Below are 26,024 nucleotides of genomic sequence, written 5' to 3'. Positions count from 1 at the left end.
TAGTGAAATTCCTGCAACTCCGTGGACGTAGGCAAATTGCTGAACCATGTAAATATTATCTTGTGCATGTGATTATTTTTCTTTGGCATGTGTTTTTCTCTAATTTTTGTTTCTCACAGGTTGATAATTTCATGGTAATTTCCCTTCACTACCATGGATTAACATATCAGTTTTTTTTTTCTTCAGAGAAAACGTAAGTTTTTTTTAGAAAACCCAATCAAATCTTTTTAGTTTGATTTAAAATTTTGCTTGTTTCATTAAACAGGGGCAAATCCATGTAAAACACTATCTCAAGACTTTTATTGTCCCCTATCCTAGCTGATTGATTTGGTTTAAGTGTCATCTTCAAGTTGTTGGCCTTCAGTTCTAGACCTCATGTATGTCGATCTCTAGATTTCTTTTTTCTAGATGATTTATTGTTTAAGGAAGATAAAGAACTTGTCTTTAAATTGCAGGGCAGAGGGTTATTGGAGAACCAGTAGTTTCTTTTTTCTAGATGTTACAAGTTTGTCATGAGTCCCCCTATTAGTGCATCAGGACATGATAAGGCTGCCCTTTCAACGGGAGAATTCGTTCCTACCTCATCATTAGAGAAGATAGTGCAATCATAACTAGGACCTTAAAGACACGTGAAGCAATTGTGACTGAGATTTAGGGATTTTTGTTGTTTTTTGAGAAAAAATAATTTTTTGTGGTTGATAGACGTGAGTTAGGGATTCAATTATATGTTGTTTTTCTTTTTTTCTAATTTAAAACTATGCTTACATTTTATAAAATAAAATTAAAAATGATGATATGTTAGTCCGAGTGACGAATGATATGACAATTTTTTTTTAGACCATTTGACACATCAAATTTTACAATCTAATAAATAACGGTATGGATTAAATTGACACGATATTAAAAGGTTAGATACTAGCTTGACACAACTGAAAATTAAAAACTAAATTACAATTTAGTGTAAAAAATAGAAACCAAATACATAGTTTATCCTAGATATAAGGAAGGTTATCTAACCAAATTCTTAGTCTCACAAAAACTATTAATTTCAGTGTCTCACCATAAATGACCACCAAAGGGCAAAGGGAGGTGGTCCATACTCAATCATTCGCCCCCATCCATTATAGATTGAGCCACCAAAATTACTACTTCTTTTTTTTTTTTTTTAATTCTTTTTTATGTATACATAGAACCTTTTTTTCCCTTTAAAAAAAAAACACTTTCTAATTTATTTTTTTATAGGATGTATACATAGAACCACTTATTACACCTTTAACCTTTTGATAGTTTACTTTTAAAAGAAGGAAAAAAAAAAAGGGGTACTTTTGCCTTTCTAGTTTCTAGACAAACGAATCACAACCGTTTCTTGTAGCAAAAGCAAAAGTTATTTGAATTTTGAACAGTTTCAAAAAGTTCTAGTTTCTTGGGTGAATAAACAAATCCCATCCAAAAAGAAAATATACCAACATATTTCACTGCAACAAATTCGTTTTTATCTTTTAAGTAATGATGGATCTAAGAATTTGTTTAATGTACCGTAGTTTCTAGTAATTTATTTATTAAATATTAGATAAAAGATTTAATTTTTTTGATATTTTTGATATTAAATATTTTTTTAAAAAGTTAGGTCATTTAAAAAAAATAGATTTATTAAATTTATCTGAGTTGTAGTTTTTCATTATGTTAAAATGGAGGATAATAAGTTAGCTCATTCCTTGGCTAAAAGAGCAGTTCTATTTGCAGATTTTGATGTGTGGTTAGAACTTAAAATATCTACCACTGGATTTGAAAGCTGTATTTCAAAATGATTTACTTTAGTAAAATTTATTACATTCTTCTAAAACAAATTTTAAAAAAATTGAGATAAAAAATAAAATAAAAAACCTATTATGAAACGGACACTAGTGGAGGTAATGATATAAAATTAGATTTAATTAAAATAAATGGACATGTGGCAAGTTTGTATTGATGGAGTATAGAGTGAAATAGGAAAAATGAGACAAAATGTTTGAACTTCTCATAGAGTGGACTTGAGCCAATTGAATGTGATTGGTCCTCAATCTTGATGTCTTGCCTTCACTAGTGAAAGTTTGTAGATTCTAGATGACTCATATTGGGCTTGGCAAAAACGATTAGAGAGACAATAACTATTGAGACTAAGAAAGTAAAAAGGAGAAAAAATTTGAAATTTGAAAAGCTTTTAGATTAGTCCGTAACTGGTTTTGGCATGTGGGGTCAATTGCTCATAGAAGTTTGATTAATAGTGAGAATTTTTGTATAATATGCAACTAGTTTGAGTTAAGTTCTCCTAAATCATAAAAAAAGTCTGTTGTTTTGTTCTCAAAATATTCACAAAAATGCAATTAAAAAAAATCTGAATTGAAAGTACCTATGGTTTGTTCTAAAAAAAAAAAAATTACACAATAAATTTCAGACATTTTTTTTATTATTAAAAATCTATTTCTTAAAACAACTTGACAAACAATCAATTTCTTGTGTAACCCATCATTTTTGTTCTTCAAAGTTTAAATCAAGACAATTGTTTTATAAACTGAATACCAAACAATGTGTTTGAATTTTGATACAACTTTTCAAAAATAAAAATGAATTTTGAAAATGCCTTTATCCATTTTTTTCTGAAATAAAATAATTCAAAGTAGGTTGTGATTATTTTTGAAATTTCGACTCTATTTGATAATCTCATAATCAATAACTACTTTTATAAAAATAAAATCCCTATATCTTCTTTCGTCCCCTTCATTCAATAAAAATATTTTATTTTATTTTTTTATTCTAATTTATATTCCATAAATTACAACTTACCATTTATTCATTTAAATTTATTTATAAATAATCAAAAATTTATAATGGCAAAGAATCATTTCCCAATGCTATTGCCAATATATTGGTTTTCTGCGATTTTTGCTCTACCTAAAAAGGGTAAATAGATTTTCAAATAATGACAGCGGGTCATGTGGCGTTGATATAGCGTGCTAATGATGGCATCCAGCTTTCAGCTTTCCGCTTTCAACTTTCAATCTCATGCCGTGTGAAAAAAGTGGTATTAACCAAACCAAAAGAGACCAATGAGATAGAGAGAGAAAAAGAAAAAGGCTCCTGAGCTTTTTTTCTCTTTAACTGAAGAAATTGACTAAAAGAAAATCAACACTAATAACTAAACACACACACAAACCATACACAGAAACAAACGAAAAATTATTGAATACTCTGACTATAAATGCATATATTTTTTTTTCATATAAATTATAAGTCTTACTATAAAATTAATTAGTAAAATTTATAGTTATATAAGTGGAAGAAGTATATATTTATGAGTAACCAAAAATTTAGTTGGAACAAACCTAACAACCAAAAAGAACCATCTTTTTATTTTTTTTAATCTGCCATCCCAAGAAAGCAATCTTCACATGCACCCATTTCTCAAAGTGATCCCAACAAAGTCAATCCTCAGCAACCAAAATCAACAAACAAATACTCCTAAAAAAGACAAAAAAAATTATAATAAAAAAAAATCTATTATAAAATGATTAAGATATGACTCATGATTCCATTTTATGATGGGTAACTTAATAAAACATTAAAGAGTTTCATAAAATAAGAAATAATAACAAGGAAAGAGAAAGAGAGAAGTTATTTTCTCTCTTTAATAGAAGAAATTGACAAAAAGAAACTACAATGAGAGAGAGCACACACACACAACACATAAATCCACACACAAAAACAAATCCCAAAAACCAAAAAAACACATTTTTTTCCCACCATTCCAGAAATCACTCTTGCATTGCACATGCACCCATATCTAAAGGTGCTCCCAAGTCAATCCTCAGCAACCAAAATCAATACTCAAAAATTAAACAAACAAACAAACAAATATATATGACTAAAAATTGGGAAATTTTTTTAATTATTATAAAACTAATAAGACATTGGTCTATTTTATGGGTAACTAAAACAGCCTTATAACAGATCAAAAACACATGATATGCCCAGTGTCTTATTTTATTAAAACATAGAAACAGACACATTCTTTCCCTTCTTTCTCTGTCTATCTTCTATTCCTTCTTTAGCTCTCTCACTTCTTCAACACACTTCTCTCTCTCTCTCTCTCTCTCTCTCTCTCTGTTCTAAAATTGTTCATTGTTGAATGCATACACGCAACAATGGCAACTCTTGCTGATATTGGGGTCTCAGCATTCATCAACATAGTCACTGCCTTTGCTTTCCTTCTAGCCTTTGCTCTCCTTAGAATCCAACCCATCAATGACAGAGTTTACTACCCCAAGTGGTACATCACTGGAGATAGAAGTAGCCCAAGGCGGCATAGGAACTTTGTGGCCAAATTTGTCAACCTCAATATCAAGACTTATCTTACCTTCTTGAACTGGATGCCACAGGCTATGAGGATGACCGAGGCTGAGATTATCAACCATGCTGGCCTTGACTCTGCTGTTTTCTTGAGAATTTACATTCTTGGGTACTCTCTATTTTCCTTGTTGTTTTTTGCTTTCTGGGTGTTTTTTTTTTTACTCGAGAAAGTGGAATTTTTTTGCTACAATCTTAAATATTCTGTGCTGTATATATGTTGGTCATGAATAATTAGTTTTTGTCACGTGAGATTCTTTTCTGGGGTACTCAATTTCCCTGTTGTTTTTTTAAAGTGTTTTTTGTAGCAATTTTTTAAAAACAAAGTTTTGGAATTTGGAGCATTTGCCTGTGGTTTGCATTATTTTGGATTACACATGTATATGGTTGTTGTTTTTAGTTGGGATTATACATGTATATATGGTTATTGATTTTGTTGGTCAAATAAAATTCTTGACTTAAATAAGTAAGAAAATAATTTTTGACTTATTTTCAAAGAGAACTTTGAAGTTTTTGACCTCTTCTCTGGTCTCTGTGTTGTTTACCCAAAACTTGACGTTCCAGTTTTCTTTTCTTTTCCTTTCTACGTATTTTGTTCAGCTTTTTGGAGAAAAAAAAAAGTTTGGAGGGGTAATATGCAATTTTCACCTTCTTATCTTTGATTTTGAGCATTGTATTATGCTTACTTATTATTTGATTTTCCTCAAGTTTCTTTTCCCCACTCGTTTTCTATGTACTATGCTTACTGGTATATATATTTTTGTTTTAAAAAAAAAAAATTCATAAGGTTTGAGTTTAATAATCGGCCTCTTCAAAATGGATGGTAAGGCTACCTACCAACCACCTCCCTCATACCCTGCATAGGTAGGAGCCTAATGCACTGAGAATGACCTTATTTTACAAGACAAGCTGTAATTAACTAGCAATAGTTTGCTTCAGACCTTTGCTTTTGTAATTAGTTATAGGTCAATGAAATTGTGAACTCTCGGTGTTTTCCTCTACATTTTTGGTTCCTTTAAGAATTTGCATTCTGGGGTTTCAACTTCACTAATTTTTCTTACTCTGTCCAAATTGTGTAGTTGTTGGTGTTGCTAAATGCTAGTAAAAATTTGACAATTAGGACTATTACAAATTATAATATGCTCAAGATTGGGTTGGAATATAAGTTTATTTGGAATGTAAGTTCATTTGTGGATGTTGCTTATATTTGAAAGGAAAATTATTAGGCTTTGGAATAAGAAATTTTATATTATCCTTTTGGCTCTGTGTGTCTATGCCATTGTTTTTAAGCTGTTCACAGTTTGATACACTAGTACCCTGTTCTGTAGCTGAGAAATAGCAGGAAAAATTATGAAAATTCAAAGAACCTGATGGGCCTTCACCCTATGCTGACATCATATTAAGAGTTCTTGAATTCTTAATCCTGTAAGGTTCTAAATTTATATGTCCTTCTTAGTAATTCAGTGTTCAATGGTTATGGGTATTGGTTAATTTCAAAGTATCCATTTTTTGACAGAAAATCTCTAATTACCCTTCTTTAGGATTGAGCTTTGCTACTTGAGCATGTCTGCATGTAGTTATTGCTAGTGTTTGGTTCTTGGGCCTTTGGACTGGAAAAGAAACAGTGAAATTTCCAATTTCCGCCAAATTTTCCTCCTCCATCGTTATTAATTTTTACTATCCTCATTATATATTCAAAGTTTCAAAATTTTGGCACTAGGCATATCGTTAAAATGCTTTGATAATGCAACATTTCTGTAGGCAAATTATAGTGTTTGCATTTTAAATTTGGAGAAATTGCTGAGTCTTGATTATGAACCAAACTAAATCAAATGTGACGTGTTTTGTTGTATTCAAGTGTCACTTGACTCTTAGACCAAAATTAAGCTCCTTTCTGACATCTAATCTTGGTCAGTATGAGGTTATGAGCATAACATCCACATCAAGGGTAACATCTTTATGGTTGAGATGGAGTCCATCTGGTTCAGTTTTATGTTCTTTAAAGTTGCAACTGCTTTGAGTTATATCATCTGCTCAATATTCACTTGGGAACATTTTTGGCAATTTTGTAACCATATTTTTTCTTTGCTATCTGACAGCTTAAAGATTTTTGTGCCAATGACAGTCCTGGCACTCCTCATCCTTATACCAGTCAATATATCCAGTGGAACATTATCTTTCCTTAGAAAAGAACTGGTTACAAGTGATATCGATAAGCTTTCAATATCAAATGTACGTCCTGAATCTATAAGGTAACAAAGCATAATACTGATTTATTGAACATCTAGTTTGTTGTTTTGTTTGTTAAATGCTTCACTGGGAGATATTGCATGGCAAATATGTTTAAAACACATTCTGGAATCTCCTCAGCGTAGATAGCTCATAGAAATACTGTATAATAATTGATAACAGGCATGAAAAAACTGAGAACCCTTGCTTTGTATTTTTTCACAATCTTATAAATGAGCCACTAATTAACAAAAAATAAAGGATACAGTAAATTCTGTCAATAAAGTGAACCTCCATGGTAGGCATGTGGCCATAAATTCCTTAAATGGTTCATTAGTAAAATTTCTATTGTAATACAAAGAAATCAATTTAAATATAAATCAAAGCCTTCTTAAAATTTTAATTTTATTTTTTTGAAAACTTAACATTGAGCAACTTTAGGTCTTTGAATTTTCATGTGTTCAAATGTGACTAAAAGCAAGAGTAAGTACTGACTGGAGTTGTTACAATAGTGCAATGTTTGTTGAGCATTCGTTTGTTATGCTTGTATGGAGAGAGATATGAATTTTTCTATTGGATTAAAATTTGCGCAAGAACCTGGTCCTTTCCCTCCTATCAAGTCAAAAATCTGTAAAGACCAAAAATTATGATAGAGATAGAGCTCCCAAATTAGGGGTTTCATTCAAAGTGTGGAGGCTTTTTAGCATTGGAGCATTACAGCATTCTGTTTAGGAGAATCCTGATACTGTGAGATTGACCTAGTATGATGGGAGATGGTTCATGGTTCAATTATCTGGGATGAAACATATTGTGGAATGTATCTTTAATTGGTGTCTTTTCAGGATGACCAACATTTACTTTTCTCTTCCTGTAATCCATAATGTAGGAGTTAAGAGCTATTCTGTAGGATGACTGATTAAAAAAAAGTGTGCATGATTTGTCTAGAATTAAACATAACTCACATTACTTAAGCGAAAAAGTAGTTACATATTAGCTAGGAGGTCACTCTAAACATTAGAGTTTTCTTAATCTTATATTATAGATTTTCCAACACTCAAAAAAGTGGTGCATCAATTTGTGACATGACAAGAATGTTGCAGAGGTCAGTAACTGCTTGCTTCATGCATGATTTGTGCTTTCATTCCTTCAACAAAATCAGGGCTTTTGGCCAAAATTTTACAATTTAGATTATACAATTTTACAATTTTTCGTGAATTAGATCTTCTGTCCTCACTAATAAATGGGGAGATGAGGCATATTGATCACAACAAGTAGTTTCATCAAACAACCCCAGAAATGTCAGACGGTGATGGTGGCTTACAATTCCTCTTCTTTTCTCTCTCTCTCTCTCTCTCTCTCTCTCTCTCTCTCTGTCATGTTCTTTAGCAGTGTAAATAGATGACAGAAACTTGTACATGTTGGACCAAATTCTTTACTTCCCATCTGTATCTTGTTTGGCAATATTCCTGCTACAGTACACGTTTCACTTAGCACAGCCTAATGATACAAACAATATAGGCAACAACTCAAGTACATTTTGTTGGGGACCTTCTATCCTGAAAACATTGTGTGCTGGAACAAATACATTAATTTGAGTGCTCAGGTCTCAAGTCTACCAAAATTTGCAATTAACACCCTCTACTGTAGATTTGTTGTCAATGTGGCCCTTCTGTTAAATATCCTAAAATTATGTTGATTGTGGTAGAAAAGATAGAAATAAAACAAACAATGTTTTATGGGATTTAACACCTTCAGTTGACAAATCTTGACACAAGGACCACGTTGACAGTGAATTTAAAATTGGGGGTATTAATTGTAAATTTTAATATGCAAGGGGCCAGAATGATAGTGACCCAAAAATTAAAGGGACTACAAAGTATTTTAGCTAACAAAAAACAAAGAAAATTCCAATGTAATCCTATTGTGAAATCGAAGTACACAAGAAAAAACAGAGTTAGCCAAGAATTTAGGGTGACACTGAAAACAGAGGGTCAGTTAGCCCTACATTTTTATGAGATAATGTCATCCTAGAGGTCTTCTAAGAATTGTAGAACTGTGGTGGACTGCTTCAAATCCAAGCCTCCCCCTTGTGGCAATAAGTGTCTTAATCAATTTATTCAGATAATTCATTTAGGATCCCTGCACTAGGATTGGAAAGCAATCAAATTTTTTGTTCATTGACTTGAAGCAGTTCAAAGTACTAAGTTTAACACTGAGAACTTGTGTGTGATTGAAGTTTTCTTTATATGCTAGTTTGCCTAGAATTTCGAATTTATTGTAGCACTTCTGTTTGTTGCTCTCTCTCTTCTCCTTTTAAATTTCTTCCAGCTTAAGCTTGTAACATTATAATTTGATAGTCTTGTTACATCCACGCCCGCGCGCGCGCGCACACATGTTTGTATTTTTTTTTTCCTCTTTTAAACTTATCTCCTCCTAGTTAATTCCAATTGTCTGAAAAAAATTATAATATTTAAATCTCAGGTTTTTTTTCCACATTGGATTGCAATACTTGTTCACAATATGGACTTGTTACATGCTATACAAGGAATATGATAATGTTGCGTTGATGAGGTTGCATTTCTTGGCTTCACAACACAGGCGTGCGGAGCAGTTCACGGTTAGTTGGACCAATAATTTCTCAAAAATAATCTGAGTAGAATTTTAAGCATTTTTTCTGTAAGAGAAAACAGCCAGGTGATTGTTCGTCAATTTGCTTGTCGTATATCTGCTAAATAATGTGCAGTTTGATATGCAAGCTGTTTTTCATCATTAATTATCTGGCATGTCTTATTACATATCTTCATTATACATAACAGGCTTTGTGTATGAAACGCTATATAATAATGAGACCTAACAAAGATGATTAGATGATTAGAAACCTCACTTAGTGAAAAAAAAAAAAACTTTTTCTTGCCAAGATTTGAGATTTGACAGGAACAAATGATGAAGGCCAGACACAAACCAAGCAATGCGCATACACTTATCGTTGCATTGCTTTTACATCTATGAAGATGGGTTGACAGATTGTATCATGAGTTCCAATCTTGCAATTCCTTCACCGTTTTAGGAATAATACTTTCTTAATAGCAATAGAAAATAGAAGTAAAACTTTCAACTAATAATTCTCCATTGACTTCTCCCGTAACTGTTGAAATTCTAAAATTAGAAGAAAAGAGTCTACCAATCCAAATGCTTTGCAAATGTCGCAAGACAATTGCATAAAAAACTTATTTCTAATTTTATATATGCTAGTATTTTATAAAGGGCAAAACTTAGGTACAACACCTTAGGTGCAATACCTAAGGTTCCTCTCTTAAAATTTAGACACGTGGCTATTTAATAATCACGGCTAAATGGCGTTAATCACAAAAAAAAAAAACTATATTCCCCTGAAATCAAAGAAACGCAGAATGCCAAAGCTCTTTCAGCCCACCATGGACGACTTCTCAAGCTCTTCTCTCTGCAAACCAAATCACCACAACTGAGCAATGGCAGCACTAGAGTCAGAGAGTTCCAGCGACCTCCCTCTCACTTTGGCAGCCTTGGCTCTCGTCCTCCAATGGCCCACCACCAGCTAAGCCCCACCTGGGTCCCACCACTAGCGAACCTCCTCCCTCTCACCCTTGTAGCACTCCCTCTTCATTTCCTTACTATCTTTGGTGACATGTCCAATCTCAAGCCCAAGGTTCAGTTTTGTGTGAAATTCTTGGCTTTTGAGGTTGATTTATTTTGATTTTGTTTTATTTTATTTTATGAGTTGGATCAAAGAGAGAGTTGGGTAGATTAAAGAGAGAAAAATCAAAGAACTCAAGGGGGGTTTTAGAGAGAAAGAAGCAGAGACAAATCGAGATGAGAGAAAATGAAAGAGAAACTTTGGGGTGGCGACGGCAAGCGGCTGTGGCAGAGAAGAAACAACAATGGCGGGTGTGGTACCTCCGGGTACTACCATGCATAAGGAGGATCCAAAGCCCACAAAGGAAGAGAAAGTTGATTTCTTTAACCTTCCCTGTTCCATACCCTATGAAGAAATCCACCGCGAAGCTTTCAGCTTGTACTCTCTACCCATCAAAGTTTTCAACTTTTTTCAATAATGCATTATGGGTCTTAGTTTAATCTTACTATTTTCATGTTTTTTTCTCCTCCTTTTTATTACTCACCGATTTGTTCTATTTTGGGTCTAGGCTAAGAGAGAAGCTTGAGGGAGGAGCTAACCATGGCGGATCAGCTGCTCTTTCATTCTCTCATCTTGATCTATCTCCACTTCATTCTCTCTCTCTAACCCTCTTAGATCCTGTAATCTCTCTCTTTGATCTATCTTTTCTATGCTAAATTTTCTTTCAATAATTTAATGGGTCTGCCGTCTATGTTTGGGTTTCAATAATTCAATGGGTTTATGCTGGGTCTTGTGCAAATTGGTTTGTGCTTTAGATGAATTTTCTAACCGGAGATAGTTGGTCTCTAACGCCGTTTAATGAATATGTTAATGAGACATGTGGCAGAGTTTTAAAAAGGGAATCTAAGGTATTGCACTTAAAGTACTGTACCTAAGTTTTGCCCTTTTATAATTGTTGTGATGTAATACCTATAATTGTAATATAAACCTATAAAGGTAATAGTAGACAACAAACGTATAACTTACAGATTTTACATGTTTGAACGTGACTAACCCATCAAAATAATGTCATGCATTGCGTGGGTTAGTGACTAGTTATATATATATAAAACCTATTCCACAAAAAAACTACGAATTTGGGCATCTTTTGATCTCCAATCACTATATTTCTCATTAGTTGGTGCAGGGGGATCTGTCCCCAAACAAAATACTAAATTTTTTCTTACCCAGCAAAAACACTTTTTGCCCATTGAGCATGATTTTTGTTCCTCAATTTAATGGAGGTCATTGAAAATTATTCAAGGAGAAAAAAAGAGGCTAGGATCAAAGTCTTTCTTTGGCTTCATGACATCGGCTAATTAAGAGATAATGCACAATTAACCAACTGTGAAAAACTCAATGATCAAAATTGGTTGTATGGGCTCTTGCTGTTGGGCTTGAGTTTGTCGGTGGGAGGCAAGGACCACCGCAACGATTGTTGATTGTGGTTGGCAGTGATTGAATGAGATTGATTGGCGGTTGGCGGTGGTTGAGTATTATTTATGGGTGGGGTCGGTCATGGTTAATTATGGTTGCTAGTGTTTGATTGTGGAGTTTGGGTAGTCAGCGATGGTTGATTGTATCTTTTTAAGTTAAAAAGATATTGCTCTTCACTAAAGTTTAAATTAATGAGAGTAGTTTTGGAAACTTGTATATTTTTAGTTAAAAAGACTATGCATTGATGCCTAGGAAGCATGGGTGTGGATTTGGGTTCGGGTGCGGCGACTTAGCAATTTTTGAAAAATTAGGGTGTGGGTCCGGCGGGATACATTTATTAATAAATTATTTTATATATTTTTATTTATATTGTCTATATATTGCTAAGTATATTTTTTCATATAATGGTAAACATATATCAATTTAAGAGTAATAGTAGATAATAAAGTGACAAAATTTAGGGTTTGAGATGATTTTAGGGTTTTTTTTCTTTAAACTAGGATGTCAAAATGGTGTGTTTTGTCAAAATTTTTTATGTTTTTTTAATTTTTTTAAACACTAATTTTGGCCTATATCGGACCGATTCGGGCCCTGATTCGGACTGTATCGGCCCAATAGGAAAAAAAAAAAATCAGTCACGGACGTGTGTGCAGCCGCCTCCATGGCCACACGGTGTGTTCGTGCGTATTGGACTCGGGTGTGCCTTCCAGATTGATGCTTCCTTAAAAAGTTTGGTCTTCTAAACAAGATCAACAAAATGAGATGAAGGGAGAATTATTTATATATTAGGTATTAAGTGCAAAATAACCAAACTATCCTTATAACATATACAATATTACTCACAACAATAAGTATAAGATGGCTTTTAAGTGTCTAAGCTATTGTACTCCCTTTGGGGTGGGCTTGGGAGTTTGCTTATGGTGCCTGGTTCTAGTTGTTCTTTATCAGGCCTTTTACATTTCTTCTTTTTTTTTGCATGGTGCACAAGCTGATGGAACCCTGATGAAGGATACATGAGTAAAACATTAATGATGAGTCTTGTTAATTTTAATTATAAATATTATTAGAGCAATGAGTTCATCAAGTCTAAGAAACCTTTGGACTTGGATTGTATGATGAAATACATTTTGTTTTCTTAAATTTTTCTCTGTAAGATTTTTAAATTCATGGAAAATAATTTTAGTTTTGCATTTATTTTTTGCAGGTAGTGGTCAGGAATGTGCCATATGTTCCTGGTCACTCAGTATCCGACACTATTGATCACTTCTTTCAAACTAATCATCCAAATGATTATCTCTGTCACCAGGTACTATATTTTCGTAAGAGAATATTAATGGGTAACATTCTATTTCCATCTAATAATTCTTATCCAACTGGGATAATTTATTGGACAAACAATATACTGATTTTCTGTCCCTACTTTCCTTATAAATCTTTGGTTAGTCTACATTATTTCATGATGGCTTGTTTATATTTATTCAGGCAGTCTACAATGCAAACAAGTATGCTAAACTCATGAGAAAAAGAGAGAGGCTCCGAAATTGGCTTGACTATAACCAGCTGAAGTTTGAAAGGCACCCAGAAAAGAGGCCAACTAAAAAGGTAGTTTGTTCTTATGAACTGAAATGTAGCAAATGTGATTTGTTGAATGTATATCTACACATTTTTACAATTCATCAATTGATTATTGAGGCTTTAAATTTGATGGTTTGATTTTTACATTTTCAGACAGGATTTTTGGGGCTTTGGGGTGGAAGGGTTGATTCCATTGAGTACTACAAACAACATATTAAGCAGCTTGACAAAACAGTAAGTCATGACCTCTAACTCATCCTTAATCTATTCAAACTTCTGTGTTATTTCATGTTTCAACTCATAAAAAATCTTCCATAGGATGAGTTTTGACTCAGCATAACTCATTTAGTCTTCTCTATTGCTTTGTGAATTGTTGAATTGCTTTAATCTAATATCTGCGTCCTTTTGTGCTAGTTGACACTGGAGCGACAGAAAATTGTCAAAGACCCAAAAGCTATCCTGCCAGTTGCCTTTGTTTCATTTAATTCCCGTTGGGGGGCTGCTGTTTGTGCACAGACACAGCAAAGCAAAAATCCCACACTTTGGTTGACAAACTGGGCCCCAGAACCTCGTGATGTCTATTGGCGGAACTTGGCCATACCATTTGTTTCTTTAAGCATCCGTAAACTTTTAATATCACTGACAGTGTTTGCTTTGGTGTTCTTCTACATGATTCCCATTGCATTTGTGCAATCCCTTGCAAATCTGGAAGGTCTTGAAAGAGTAGCTCCTTTTCTCAGGCCTGTGATAGAACTGTAAGTAAACTTATCTAAATGTATAGTTTTTGAATAGTATGATTATATAAACTGTGAGTAACCTTATTTGGAATTAGATTTTGTGAATTGTATGATTATGTAAAATATATGAATTGCATTAGTTTGTTGCTTGATGGGGAGAAACCTCTCATGTTAAGGTTCTTTACTTTAATTACTTGAAACCTGTGGTTGTCTATTTTGATCATTTGGCATAGACAATGTTCCTTTTTTCTTTGAAAAATCATATGACTGGTGTCGTTTTGTACTTGGCTCACAGGTTAGTTTTTTCTAATAGCTTCAGAATGCATGGCCATTTTGTGCTAGCTTTGTCTTGTAGTGATTGTCTAATTTAAATTACCATCAGCAGCACGTGTGGTTTAGAGCACTAGCATCAGCTATGCCAAGCCAAATGTCATTTTACCGCACCAAAACTTACTTTATCTATTTAAACACACCATTTTACAATACACCTTACATCACATCTTCTATTTTAACATTAAATACATTAAAATAATATAAGCAAACATTTTTCATTCATTCATCTCTCTCTCTCTCTCTCTCTCTGAACTGTCTCTCTTTCTCCCCCAATTCAATTCTTTCTTCTTCTCAAAACCCAAACACCACCGACCCAGCCAGCTACCCAGCACCACCGACCCAGTAACCACCACTGACCAGCAACTGCCCACAACCCAGAAAAGCCAGTACCTACCCAGCAACCACCACCCACAACCCACAACCCAGCACCACCTCCCTCTCTCCAATTGGCCCAACAACGACCATATCCCAAAACCGAAATGCCCAAACCCAAAAACCCATTGAAATATTTCCCAAACCCACCACCATGAGAGGCAAGATAGAGAGAGAATTTGGCTGAGAAAGCTAGCTAAAAGAGGGAGAAAGAGAAAGCAGTGTGTTTTGTTGGGGGATATTGGTTGAGAGAACAATCCTTCGGTCAAGAGAGAGAGAGAAGAAGAAGAAGAAGAGGAGAGAATGAGATTCAGAGAGATATTTTTTGTTATAGGAAGAGATAGAGAGAGAGTTGAATAAAATAATGCCCAAAAATTATAGCACGAGTCCATACCGTGCCATTTGTAGAACATCACTGTAGCACCATGATAGTTCTTTTGGCATTTGGCACACCTGATGCCAATGCAGAAGGTATATGAAAGTTACTGATTCACCATGCCTTACACCAATTTGAAAACGTAAATATAAGTTTCTCCTTATGTGTTGTAATGAGAACTGGATGTGCCTATCCTGATTTCTAACGATTTTAATAAATCAGAATGGTCAAAATCCTATTATAACATACTAATAATGGGTTATTTCCATGACTATATACATAAATGGTTGATGAACTTTTTCATATCCATTTATTCTTCATGTGGCTTTACCTTATTCACCAATAGGGGTCATTTTTCTCTCTATGCAATGATAATATAATCTTTATATCTGCTATTTGAATCTCTCAATTTATGTTTCTTACATTGCTTCATTTATGCTTCCTTTATAACTAAATGTACTATCATTTTTTATTAATAATATGAATTTTCAAATTGCTACCAAGTTGGGAAGTGATTCAATTATAAACCTTTAAAATATATACTTATGTTTCCAGTTGACTGATTGATCTGCTGGTGCTTTCTCACCATTATTTGTGAGACATAGCATTTTTCTTTTATCATGGTCACTGTAGTAGACTACTCTAATCTAGTAGTTGTTTATTCTAAAATTTATTTTTCTCTTACCATCCTACAACTTTTCTGTCAATGTTGTGCAGAAAATTCATTAAGTCATTCCTTCAGGGCTTCCTTCCAGGTCTAGCCCTTAAAATCTTTCTATACATTCTTCCAACAGTTTTGATGATCATGTCAAAAATTGAGGGACATATAGCAATGTCAACACTAGAACGGAGAGCATCAGCAAAGTACTATTACTTTATGTTAGTGAATGTATTCTTAGGAAGTATCGTGACTGGAACAGCATTTGAGCAATTGCATGCTTTCCTTCACCAATCTCCTACACAGTAATATTCCATATCTTATTACTTAAGCTTTTATTATTTACATGTTTGAGTACCATACTTATTGTAGGTTGACGGCTAGGTTAAAATTTAATCATTTTATTTTTATTATGACTATTATAATTGTTTATATTATTGTATACATTTCAATGGCATATGCATTTTGTGTATCATATGCCACACGGTTGTTCATGAGATGATATCTAATTGTCAGTTTCTGTTCTGCACTTCAGTTTTCCATACAATCAGGTATCGTATTCTGGTGAACACAATTATGGGATTATAAATTTGCTTGGACTAATTGGAAATTTGTTGTTATTTCTGATGCACTATATATTTCCCATTAGTGTTCTAGATTTTTTTTTCTCTGTTAAGAAATGAATTTTATGACATTTTGAATATTACATAGGTTTTGATTAAAAGAATTGTCTATCTTCTTCCATTCTTTTAAGCTACAAGCCATTTCTTATATTGAGGTCTTTCTGATAGAAAAGAAATGAAAAGACAAATTTTAAATGATAATAATTTTTTAAGAAGTTTTTATTTTGTTTTGTTTTTGGAAAATGAAGGCTTTATAGGAAAATCATATCTGTGCATGCATATTTTGAAAAGCAGTGATTTCTCTTTTTGGTAGAAGGTCCACATTATGCTCTGGAAGTAAAAGTTTGTCACTTATCTCCATAAAGGTCCATTAGGATCCATTTAGCCTTTTGATCCTAAACTAAAAAAGTAAAGCAACAAAACAAAAAACAAAACTATAACATTGGTTTTGTATATCTGCAATACATTTTGACAAAAGGGCAAGAGCTACAAATTTGCACCACTATAACTTCATTACTTGTCATGGCAGTCATAAAAATTATCTTGCTGTATCATTGCAATTAGAAACATACCTAATTTATTGCTTGATATCCGCATATAATTTCTTATGCAAATAGTTCCATTATATTCCAATCTTAATAGTCATGCTTCCAATATCTGTCACCTAATTGTTCTATGGATTTTTGTTTTGACCTACAACAATAAAAAAAATTTATAATTTTTTCTATAACTATAATTTATGCATCCAGCTTGATTAATTTTTGCTGAATCTCATTCTTTATAATAGGATTCCTAGAACCATTGGGGTCTCCATACCAATGAAAGCTACTTTCTTCATCACATATATAATGGTTGATGGGTGGGCTGGCATTGCTAGCGAGATTCTTCGATTGAAGCCATTGGTAATATTTCATCTAAAGAACATGTTTCTGGTGAAAACTGAAAGGGACAGAGTAAAGGCAATGAGCCCTGGGAGTGTTGATTTTCCAGAGACTCTCCCAAGTCTCCAATTGTACTTCCTGTTGGGGCTTGTGTATGCCGTAGTTACTCCAATCCTTCTTCCTTTCATACTAGTCTTCTTCGCCTTTGCCTACTTAGTTTACCGCCATCAGGTCAGTTTATTCACATAGCTTTATTTTGCTTTATAGAGGCATTACGAATGATTAGAATTTAGGAATTACATTGCAGGATTTGTAAGAACAATTAAGAAACATGTAATATTGAATATGTGTTAGATGAAAGAATTTAATATAAAGAAAAGCACATGTAAGTCAAATTTGATAGTAGTTAAATATTTATACACCATGCACAATATTGGAAAATGATACAAATTATTTATTTTACCTTAAGTTTAGCATATATCTTCATCAAAATTGGGTAGGTATTTGATTAGATATATTGATAACCAAAAATACTAATATTTGTAGGGCTTCCCCCTTTTTTTTTGTGTTTTTTTTGGGGGGGGGGGGGGGGGTGTGGGTGGTTAGGGTTGTTTAAGGGTAGATATGAACTTGTTTCTATGATCATATATTTGAATTATATTTTTTTATGGTTTGTTATTTTTCAAATTCTACTTGTAATGTTAGACCCTGTTTGATTTCACAGATAATCAATGTATACAATCAACAATATGAGAGTGTTGCTGCGTTCTGGCCACATGTCCACAGCCGCATAATAGCAAGCTTGTTGATATCCCAACTTCTTTTGCTGGGATTGCTTAGTACAAAAAAAGCTGCCAATTCCACTCCTTTGCTTGTTATTTTGCCCATATTGACATTGTCATTCCATAAATATTGCAAACATCGCTTTGAGCCTGCATTTAGGAAATACCCACTTGAGGTGAGCTCCAAACTATGCCGACAATTAACTGATAATTCCTTTCTACTTATCCTTTATTAATATATTCAATATAAATAGCCAATCTATTGAAATGATAAACTTTTGCAGTTGAAATTGCATTAATAATACATATAATCAAATGAAAACTAGACAAAAAAAAAAATAGGACATAATAATTAAGGAGTTTACAGAGACAATGACTTCGGATAAAATAGAATGGAGAAAAAAAATACATGTAGCCAACCCTGACTAATTTTGTTGAGAATCCATAGCCAACCCCAAATATTTGGAACTAAGGCTTTGTTGTTGTATAATAAAATGAAAATTAACTACCCTTTTGTTTAAAACGTGTCATTAGTCTTGATGATAAAGTCTAGCAATTGTTGTACTCATAATTAAGTTCAAGTCTCTCAAAGAAATTTCAAATTTAAATCATCCTCACTGTTTTTAGCCCCTCCCCTGACTACCTACCTGTAAAAAGAAGGGAAAATTTTGAGAAAACAACTTTCCCTCTAGTTACATGGTTTTATAAGTGAACCAGGCCAACCACTTTTAACATAATTTCCACACATGTTGCTTTGTTCCTTATTTAAGGTAGAATGCCTTCACTGTTAAAATAAATTTTGATCCTTAAACATTTTATTTCTTTCGTAAACTGGTTTATCCAACCTTATACCTTTGACAGAGTTCATGTAAGTTTGACTGTTGCATCCAAACAGTTAAATTATTTTTTATCAAAGCAGCCTTAATGTATGAATTTTATGTTAAATAATGGGTGTTTCATGACACAGTAAATCATGTTTGGGCGAAACCCCTTTCTGGATGGATGCCTATTATGTAGGAGGGAAAGACCCACTAGCATTGTTCCTATTTTTGGATGAGGGAGATGGGGAGAGAGAAGAGAAGAGACAGTGGCTGGAATATATTAATCTTCTAGTATATTTTTGCCACCTTCTCTTCTCTCCCTCTATCTCCTTCCATTCTAAACATACTATGTTAGCATGTGCTAAAAATAGAACAGAGGTAACTAGATTGCCCATATTAAATTTACTTGTCCCAAATATCCACAACAATTATGCCATATCTTTTTTGTGTTAGATGGAGATTTGCTATGGGTTCATTTTATTAATATAGATGAGACCAACTTTTATTATCAGCAATTCAGTGATAAAACAAAGGGCATTTGCGAGAGTTCAAGGAGAAAAGTTTTGGATGAATAAGTTTGTGCTTCTTGATTATTCATGTGGTGGCTTTTGATTTTTTTTTTTTTAGTTGACTCAAAAGAGGCATGTCAGTTTTTATTAGGATGCTGATAAAATTATTTTTTCTTTGTTCCTTCATCAGGAAGCCATGGCAAAGGACATATTGGAACGGACTACAGACCCCAACCTGAACTTAAAAGCTTATTTAGCCGATGCTTATTTGCACCCAATTTTCCGATCATTTGAGGAAGAAGAGGAATTAGTCGAGGTAAGAGTCGACAAACATCAAACCCATGGAGTTGCTCCCTCAGCGGGCGAAATCAGCTCCCCCTCCCCACCCCATGATGTCCATCATTCTCCATCCCCACCTCATTATGTTAATTATCCATCCTCCCCACCCCAATATGTCTATCATCCCTCCTCCCCACCCCAATATGTTTATCATCCCTCCTCTCCACCACGCTATGACTATCGTTATGAAGTTGAGCCTTGAACTAATTGTCCCAGCGTGCTTAAGAGAAACCCTTACCAATTCTTTTAGGCCATTTTAGCATCTTATCACTGTGCATTGAGGTTGTCTATCTAATTGTAATTAATGTTTTCATCAATTTATTTTGGTTGGGTTATGGCATTTTCTTCTATTATAATTGAGGTTACACGTCTTTTATTGTCAGGATGTTAGAAATGAAAGCTTATAATCTTTGAAATTTCAGTCAAAACAGGATATTATAATAAGAAATAAATAGATATATATCCGGAATCAAATAAGACTTATCCGACAGACTCTTTAGCCTCACATTTTCCATCTAATTTAATCGGTTTATGTTCATTCGAGGATAACAAGATGTTTAGAAATTACTTTAGTTCCAACCTCCCCTTATAATTTTGGTGGTTTCCTTTTCCCGTGATCTCTTGGAAATATAATTGAAAGCATCAAGCTTTTGGAACAAGTTCCTCAAGCACTTTATTTATTTATTTACTTTTGTAAGGGGGTGTATGGCATGTCAGATCTTGACCAATTAGGAATAATAGTACCATATCATCATTATCATGTCAAATTCGAGTTCAATCCGTGTCAAATTCGGGTTTAATTTGATTGGGAGTTCATAACGAAATAGAATGGAATGGAATGAAATGTGTAAATTACGAAGGAATGAAATGCAATTAAATATTCTTAAGTAGTGAAAGGAATGGAAAAAAAAAATGTAATACTTTTTGCATGTTTTAAAATAAAGGATGGAAATGAATATAAGGTAAGTAACTATGTTTGGTAGTTAATAGAGGGAAATGAATGAAATTATTTTGTAACAATAAATGGCTAAACATGTAGGGGTATTTTGGGAGTTCAGTGAAATTTCATTAAACCTAATTTTGATACTCCATAACAATAAATGACTAAATGTGTGCATCTTCGGACGCCACCGCTCAACTAAGGCCGTGAACAAGGCATGGTCGACCTCCATATCAGGAACCTTAAATAATCCGGTCAAACCTGCTACATCGGTGTATTGCATGATACGTGGGTCTAGCTCACCTCGCGGTAGTACACATTTACGGCGTCGAACCTTTACGACGCCAAGCACCTCTTGCACACGGACGAGCATTGTGTTAGGTAGTGCACACAAGGTAATTATAAAACGACTATGTATTAATAATACAATTACGTACCTCGTCAACGGTGTGCCTCCAAAGCGAAGTTGACCAATGCTCCGATTGCCTCTCAACTGGGTATCATCGTCGGGTCCAGAATCCACTTTATCCAGTGCCTGCATATCTGACATGACAGCAAATATATTGTTAGCAATTATTGATGATTCAATCTATGAAAAAATATAATTACAATAGCAAATCATGTCTTCTTTCATATATCAAACCATAGAGTTATCAAATTGTGGGTAAAAACTCAAAATTCACATATCAAATGGTGTCTTAAAATTTTCTGAATAAATTGAAAGAAACAATATATACCATATAAAAAAGAAGATGACCATATAATGATCAAGTATTGCCAAAATTAGATTACTGGCAAACTCATGATCAAGTAAATGAAAGATGACCATATAATGAATCATCACATAATTCACCCACTTGATAAAAAAAATAGAAGAATAATTTCTCATGAAAGGACAAATAAAAAGAAAAATTGTTTCATGATCCGATCCATGGCTGGATTTCCATATCAAAGTAACCAGATCACTACCATGGTAACAAACCATATCATGATCCTACTTATTGCAATCAAAAACTTAGGAACAAGAATTAATAAGCTGACTGAATAATTTTATGAGTCATAGGCCTACAAAATGATCACTTGGGGGTTCAAAATGAGTAACTTATAATTGTATGAAATAAATGAGTAGCAATTGAGAAGAACAAATTAAATGCAGCAATAAATAGAGATCATAGATGAATTGAATAAAAAAACAGATTGGCTGCTGAATATAAAAGAGAAGGAAATATTGTCATCTAGGAAGTGCAACTACATCCCAAATCCGTGCACGACACAATACAACTACATCCCCCTTTAATTTCAAGTAGAAAAAACCGCCTCAACAATGACATGCTTCTTCTTAGGGTACCCCATGCCGAGGAGGTGACTGAGATACACCTTCCCATCCTTCACAGTCGCGGATGTGGCCAATCGATGCTTAGGCCCGGAGAATGTTGCTGCAACGGAAGCCGTCTCCCACCCGTCAGAGCTCTCCACTAATCTCGCCACTGATCTCGCAGTAGTCCCTGCAACTACAAGCTTGGTTGGAGAGACTAATTCCAAACCATCCCCCAATGTCAATGGCCCTCCAACCACCTTGACCAACTTAACTTCCTCTCCACTTGCTAAATCAATCTTAAACAAATTGCCACTAAATGTATGAATTACGATCAAATAACCATCTGGATGGTAAACAATTCCATTAAGTCCAACCAAGTTTTTGTACCACTCCTTTGGAGTGAAGAGTGGGTTTTTAATGATAGATAGGAACTTGCCATCAACCCCAACCTTCCAAAGTTTACCACCTTGTGCATCAGTGACATATGCATTGCCTTCTGCATCAACTGCTACATCATCCGCATAAGATTTCCCATCACCTACATGCACCCATTAAAAAGATTGGAACTGATGAGAAAAGAAATTATGATTTTACTAGATATATAATTGCTTAATTTGACCTCGAAAACATCAATAAAAACTGCCAGAACATCCTGAGGTGTATCAAATCCCATTTCCACCATGATCCCAAGCATACATTATTTAATTGTGTAATGCAAATGGCACGTTCCTACAACTTTCCATGTGTATTTCATCGTTTGCAAGAAACATATATAAATAGCAGTAATTACTATATTAAACTCCAAGAAAAGCTCCGGATACTTTAGCATTAGCATCGGAAGTCCAAAAACATCACAAGACTAATGCTTTTATCATTTTGCCTTTCAGGGCTAATAATGCCATTCAAACAAACGAATGATAGATATGAATGTGTGGGAGGGTTGCACATAGCGAGAACGTGTGATATGCATGTCTTCAAGGACCCGCCACTGAAGAAAAGATCATCAGTCTTCACTCTTCAGTGTGTAGTGGAGTCGGTAATTCCACAAATCCATTCATATTACTTACCAAATACTAAATAAGAATTTGTAGTAGTAACTTACTTGGACCACTGAGGTGGGTGAGAAATAATCGCTGCCACGTGGACAAATCATAGGCGGCGAGAGCAGCATAGTTCTTCCCAATGACATCGGTGGAGACTACTAAGAGACGATTCCTCTGATGGTCAACGACGATACCGAGGGAACCATTTCCTGCCAAGTCAACGTCTTTGATGACGGTGAGCTCCTCCAACACGGTGACAGTGGAGTCATCACCTTCACCGCCTTTGGGAAGAGAGAGCTGGGCCACACCACCCTCCAGGAAAGAGACCAGGAATCGACTGTTGAGATGGTCCCACTTGGCACACTCGCGGAACCAGCCGGAGCTGTGGTACTGGTATACGTGGGTTGGAGGGGTGGCCAGCTCGAGGGAGATGAGGTAGGCGATGGGTATGGCTGAGAGGAGGAAGAGAAGGAACACAAACTTGGTGGAGCAAATACCCATTAATTACACTCTGTCACAGTCTCACAGAGAGAGAGAGAAAGCTCTCGAGTTTGTGAGTGTGTAGGACTTGGAGTTGGGAACTTATATATGTTTATGAGAGTTTGGTATTTGTCTTTTTTTGATTGATTGTGAGAGGATTATAGAAAAAAAAAAAAAAAAAATTGATTGTGAGAGGATTATAGGGAAAAAAAAAAAAAAAAAAAAAAAAAAAAAAAAAAAAAAAAAAAAAGAAAAGAAAAGAAAGATTGATTGTGAGAGGAATGAGAAATATAGGTGTGGGGTCGGAGATGCTTTGTCGAAGGGAATGATAAAATGAATAAGTAGTGCTATTTTTGTCTAAAAAATTAATCTAGGTCCGTCCCTTTATTTTTTTTTTTTTAATTAAAAATTTTTTACAAAAAATATGTAGTTATAAAAGTTGACTTTTGGTGTAATGGGACCCTTTTAAGAGTAAAAATAAGCTAAAAAAAAAAAAACCTAAGCTAATTTTTTGTCAAATTTCAAAAGCAACCTAAGTTTTTGAATATTTTATTTTCTTTAAGAAAAAAGAATATTTTATTGTATACAAAATTAAAAATAGTTGTAACTACCAATTTTTTTTTTTTTTGGGATTATATAAGAACCACTCTCAAATACAATCTCACCCCAACTGCGCTCACTAGTCAGCACTTGTTACGCAACCGCCTTTCGTCTAGCATTGATTATTCATTGAACTCTTCTTTCTTTCTTGTCTTTTTGGTGAACATTTAACTTTTCTTTTAGTAGTTTCTTAATAATATTGGTAAAGTGAGGGAGAAGAAAAAGTAAATATTGATAAAGTAAGTACTGGTGGGAGATGAAATAGGAAATGGAGGAAAATTGCAAAAAGAACATTTTTGTCTTGATAAAAAAATTTGAGGACAACATAGTAATTTTGTTTTGTTAAATCCGGCCATATCAAAATATTGTTGGCAAGATCAAAAAAGAACTTATTTTCAGCTTATTTCAAGTTTCTATGCAAAATGACCACCACTATCATTGGCATAAACGAGTGCCCTAAGGGCATACGGTAACAAATGGCATAAAAATATATACCTCATTAGGTCCATGACACAAAATTAACGAAAAAATCCCGAGGCATGTTAAAAATCACTGTAATTTTCACAAAAATTCTCCCAGCTCATCGAGTTACACAAACTTTTTCACACATTTACCGTATTTTTTGTTTATTGATGTGCCTTGTGGAGCACTACCTTAAATGTTATGGGTGTGAAATACGAAAAATTCAAAAAAAAAAAAATTTAAAAATTTTTTATGTTGGCTGCTTAAATAATTTTCACCTAACAACATCTTCTGCTTTTATTGTGGTGGAATCCACTACGAACAACAAGAGCCATTGCATTATATTTTACATGCCTCTAGCAGTCTAGCTAGCAAGCCTCTAGAATTGAAAGCCATGGTAGAGTCCTGCTATAAGCACTGAATTTTTAACTATTAAAAATTACGCCTCATTGGATCCACAACACAAAATTAACGAAAAAGTCTGAGGCATGTTAATAACCACTCTAGTTTTCATGAAAAAAAGGTCTCTCTAATAATTCCAAAATTAAAAGCCATGGTGGAGTCTCGCTACATGCACTGATTTTTTAATTGAAGGAAAAAAGACACACCTCATTGGGTCTCACCACAATACAAAATTTAGTTAAAAATTTGGTTGCGATGATTTATTAAGATTTTATTAAAAAAATTTTAAATCTAGTGATCATAAGAGATATTTAGTCTAGTGATTCCATGAGATCATTGGTTCATTTTCTAACCAACACATTAAGATCACCTATAAGGAAATCCTACCTATAAATAAATATTCCAACATGCATGAGATGGAAGAACTACACTAATGACTCATCACCCCATATTAATAAGGCGTAATGCAAAAGTCAAGTGCTCTTAGAACCTCATGCTAGTAAGTAAATAATGCTATACTATCACCTTCAATTAACAATGCTAAGGCTAGGCCATAGAAATTAATTTGATGGTTGGGTTCGGTTCATGAACTGATCATATATCAAAGTTATACATCGATTACTGTATCTCTATATTAATTGCATGTAATAGTTTGCCAAAGTGTGGGCCTAATATATATATTAGGGTGGCTTACTGTCTCTCTTGCCCACTTCATGACCTCTTTAGCCATATGGGCAGCTCTATATATAACCAACCACTTATTTTATTTATAAGCAATAATTAATACGTAGAAAATGAGATGTTCAAACTATATATTAAGTTATAATTAATATAATCTCACTTCCACATAAGTCTACTACACTAACACCATTCTTATTCTGCACTAATCACAATATGTTATCTGAACAATTGTGAATTTTTTTTGTGTCGAAGTTATTGTTAATGTAATCCTTAGTGCTATTGGGTTGCGATTGCATTATATTTATTGTTAATGGAAAAATGAAGAGGCTAGTAGTCTGACTCCGTCTATCGTTGTTTGCATATGTTCCTACATATTAGAGCATCAGTCTCT

General features: G+C 33.9%; 2 protein-coding genes across 3 annotated transcripts; one reads left to right on the top strand and one right to left on the bottom strand.

Annotated features, from left to right (window-relative positions):
• The first annotated feature begins 4,012 nt into the window (after positions 1-4,012).
• LOC142613792 (hyperosmolality-gated Ca2+ permeable channel 1.8) lies at positions 4,013-20,089 on the top strand. Its single transcript, XM_075786294.1, has 11 exons — positions 4,013-4,495; positions 6,483-6,635; positions 9,094-9,229; positions 12,906-13,007; positions 13,184-13,303; positions 13,430-13,510; positions 13,691-14,031; positions 15,812-16,057; positions 17,163-17,487; positions 17,981-18,214; positions 19,559-20,089. The coding sequence occupies exons 1-11, from the start codon at positions 4,182-4,184 to the stop codon at positions 19,907-19,909; spliced, it is 2,403 nt and encodes an 800-aa protein (XP_075642409.1). The 5' UTR covers positions 4,013-4,181; the 3' UTR covers positions 19,910-20,089.
• A 615-nt stretch (positions 20,090-20,704) lies between these two features.
• LOC142612884 (uncharacterized) lies at positions 20,705-23,567 on the bottom strand. Of its 2 annotated transcripts, XM_075785060.1 has the most exons (4): positions 23,068-23,561; positions 22,402-22,503; positions 21,085-21,190; positions 20,705-21,001 (listed from the first exon to the last, which is right to left on the bottom strand). In XM_075785060.1, the coding sequence occupies exons 1-4, from the start codon at positions 23,507-23,509 to the stop codon at positions 20,968-20,970; spliced, it is 684 nt and encodes a 227-aa protein (XP_075641175.1). In that variant the 5' UTR covers positions 23,510-23,561; the 3' UTR covers positions 20,705-20,967. The 2 variants fall into 2 exon arrangements, with proteins under 2 accessions (XP_075641175.1, XP_075641174.1); XM_075785059.1 differs by lacking the exons at positions 20,705-21,001; positions 21,085-21,190 and having other exon boundaries at positions 21,728-22,503; positions 23,068-23,567.
• Between the last annotated feature and the right edge of the window lie 2,457 nt (positions 23,568-26,024).

This window comes from Castanea sativa, chromosome 10, assembly GCF_040712315.1.
Source record: "Castanea sativa cultivar Marrone di Chiusa Pesio chromosome 10, ASM4071231v1".
NCBI lineage: Eukaryota > Viridiplantae > Streptophyta > Magnoliopsida > Fagales > Fagaceae > Castanea > Castanea sativa.
Note: the sequence above shows the minus strand (reverse complement) of the source record. Positions and strands in the feature narration are given on the sequence as shown.

Coding starts and splice junctions, on each gene's coding strand:
- LOC142613792 (XM_075786294.1), top strand. CDS start 4,182: ATGGCAACTCTTGCTGATATTGGGGTCTCAGCATTCATCAACATAGTC. Junction 9,230..12,905: donor GGCGTGCGGAGCAGTTCACG/GTTAGTTGGACC, acceptor TATTTTTTGCAG/GTAGTGGTCAGGAATGTGCC. Junction 13,008..13,183: donor ATGATTATCTCTGTCACCAG/GTACTATATTTT, acceptor ATATTTATTCAG/GCAGTCTACAATGCAAACAA.
- LOC142612884 (XM_075785059.1), bottom strand. CDS start 23,509: ATGGGTATTTGCTCCACCAAGTTTGTGTTCCTTCTCTTCCTCCTCTCA. Junction 22,504..23,067: donor CACCCACCTCAGTGGTCCAA/GTAAGTTACTAC, acceptor GGGTGCATGTAG/GTGATGGGAAATCTTATGCG.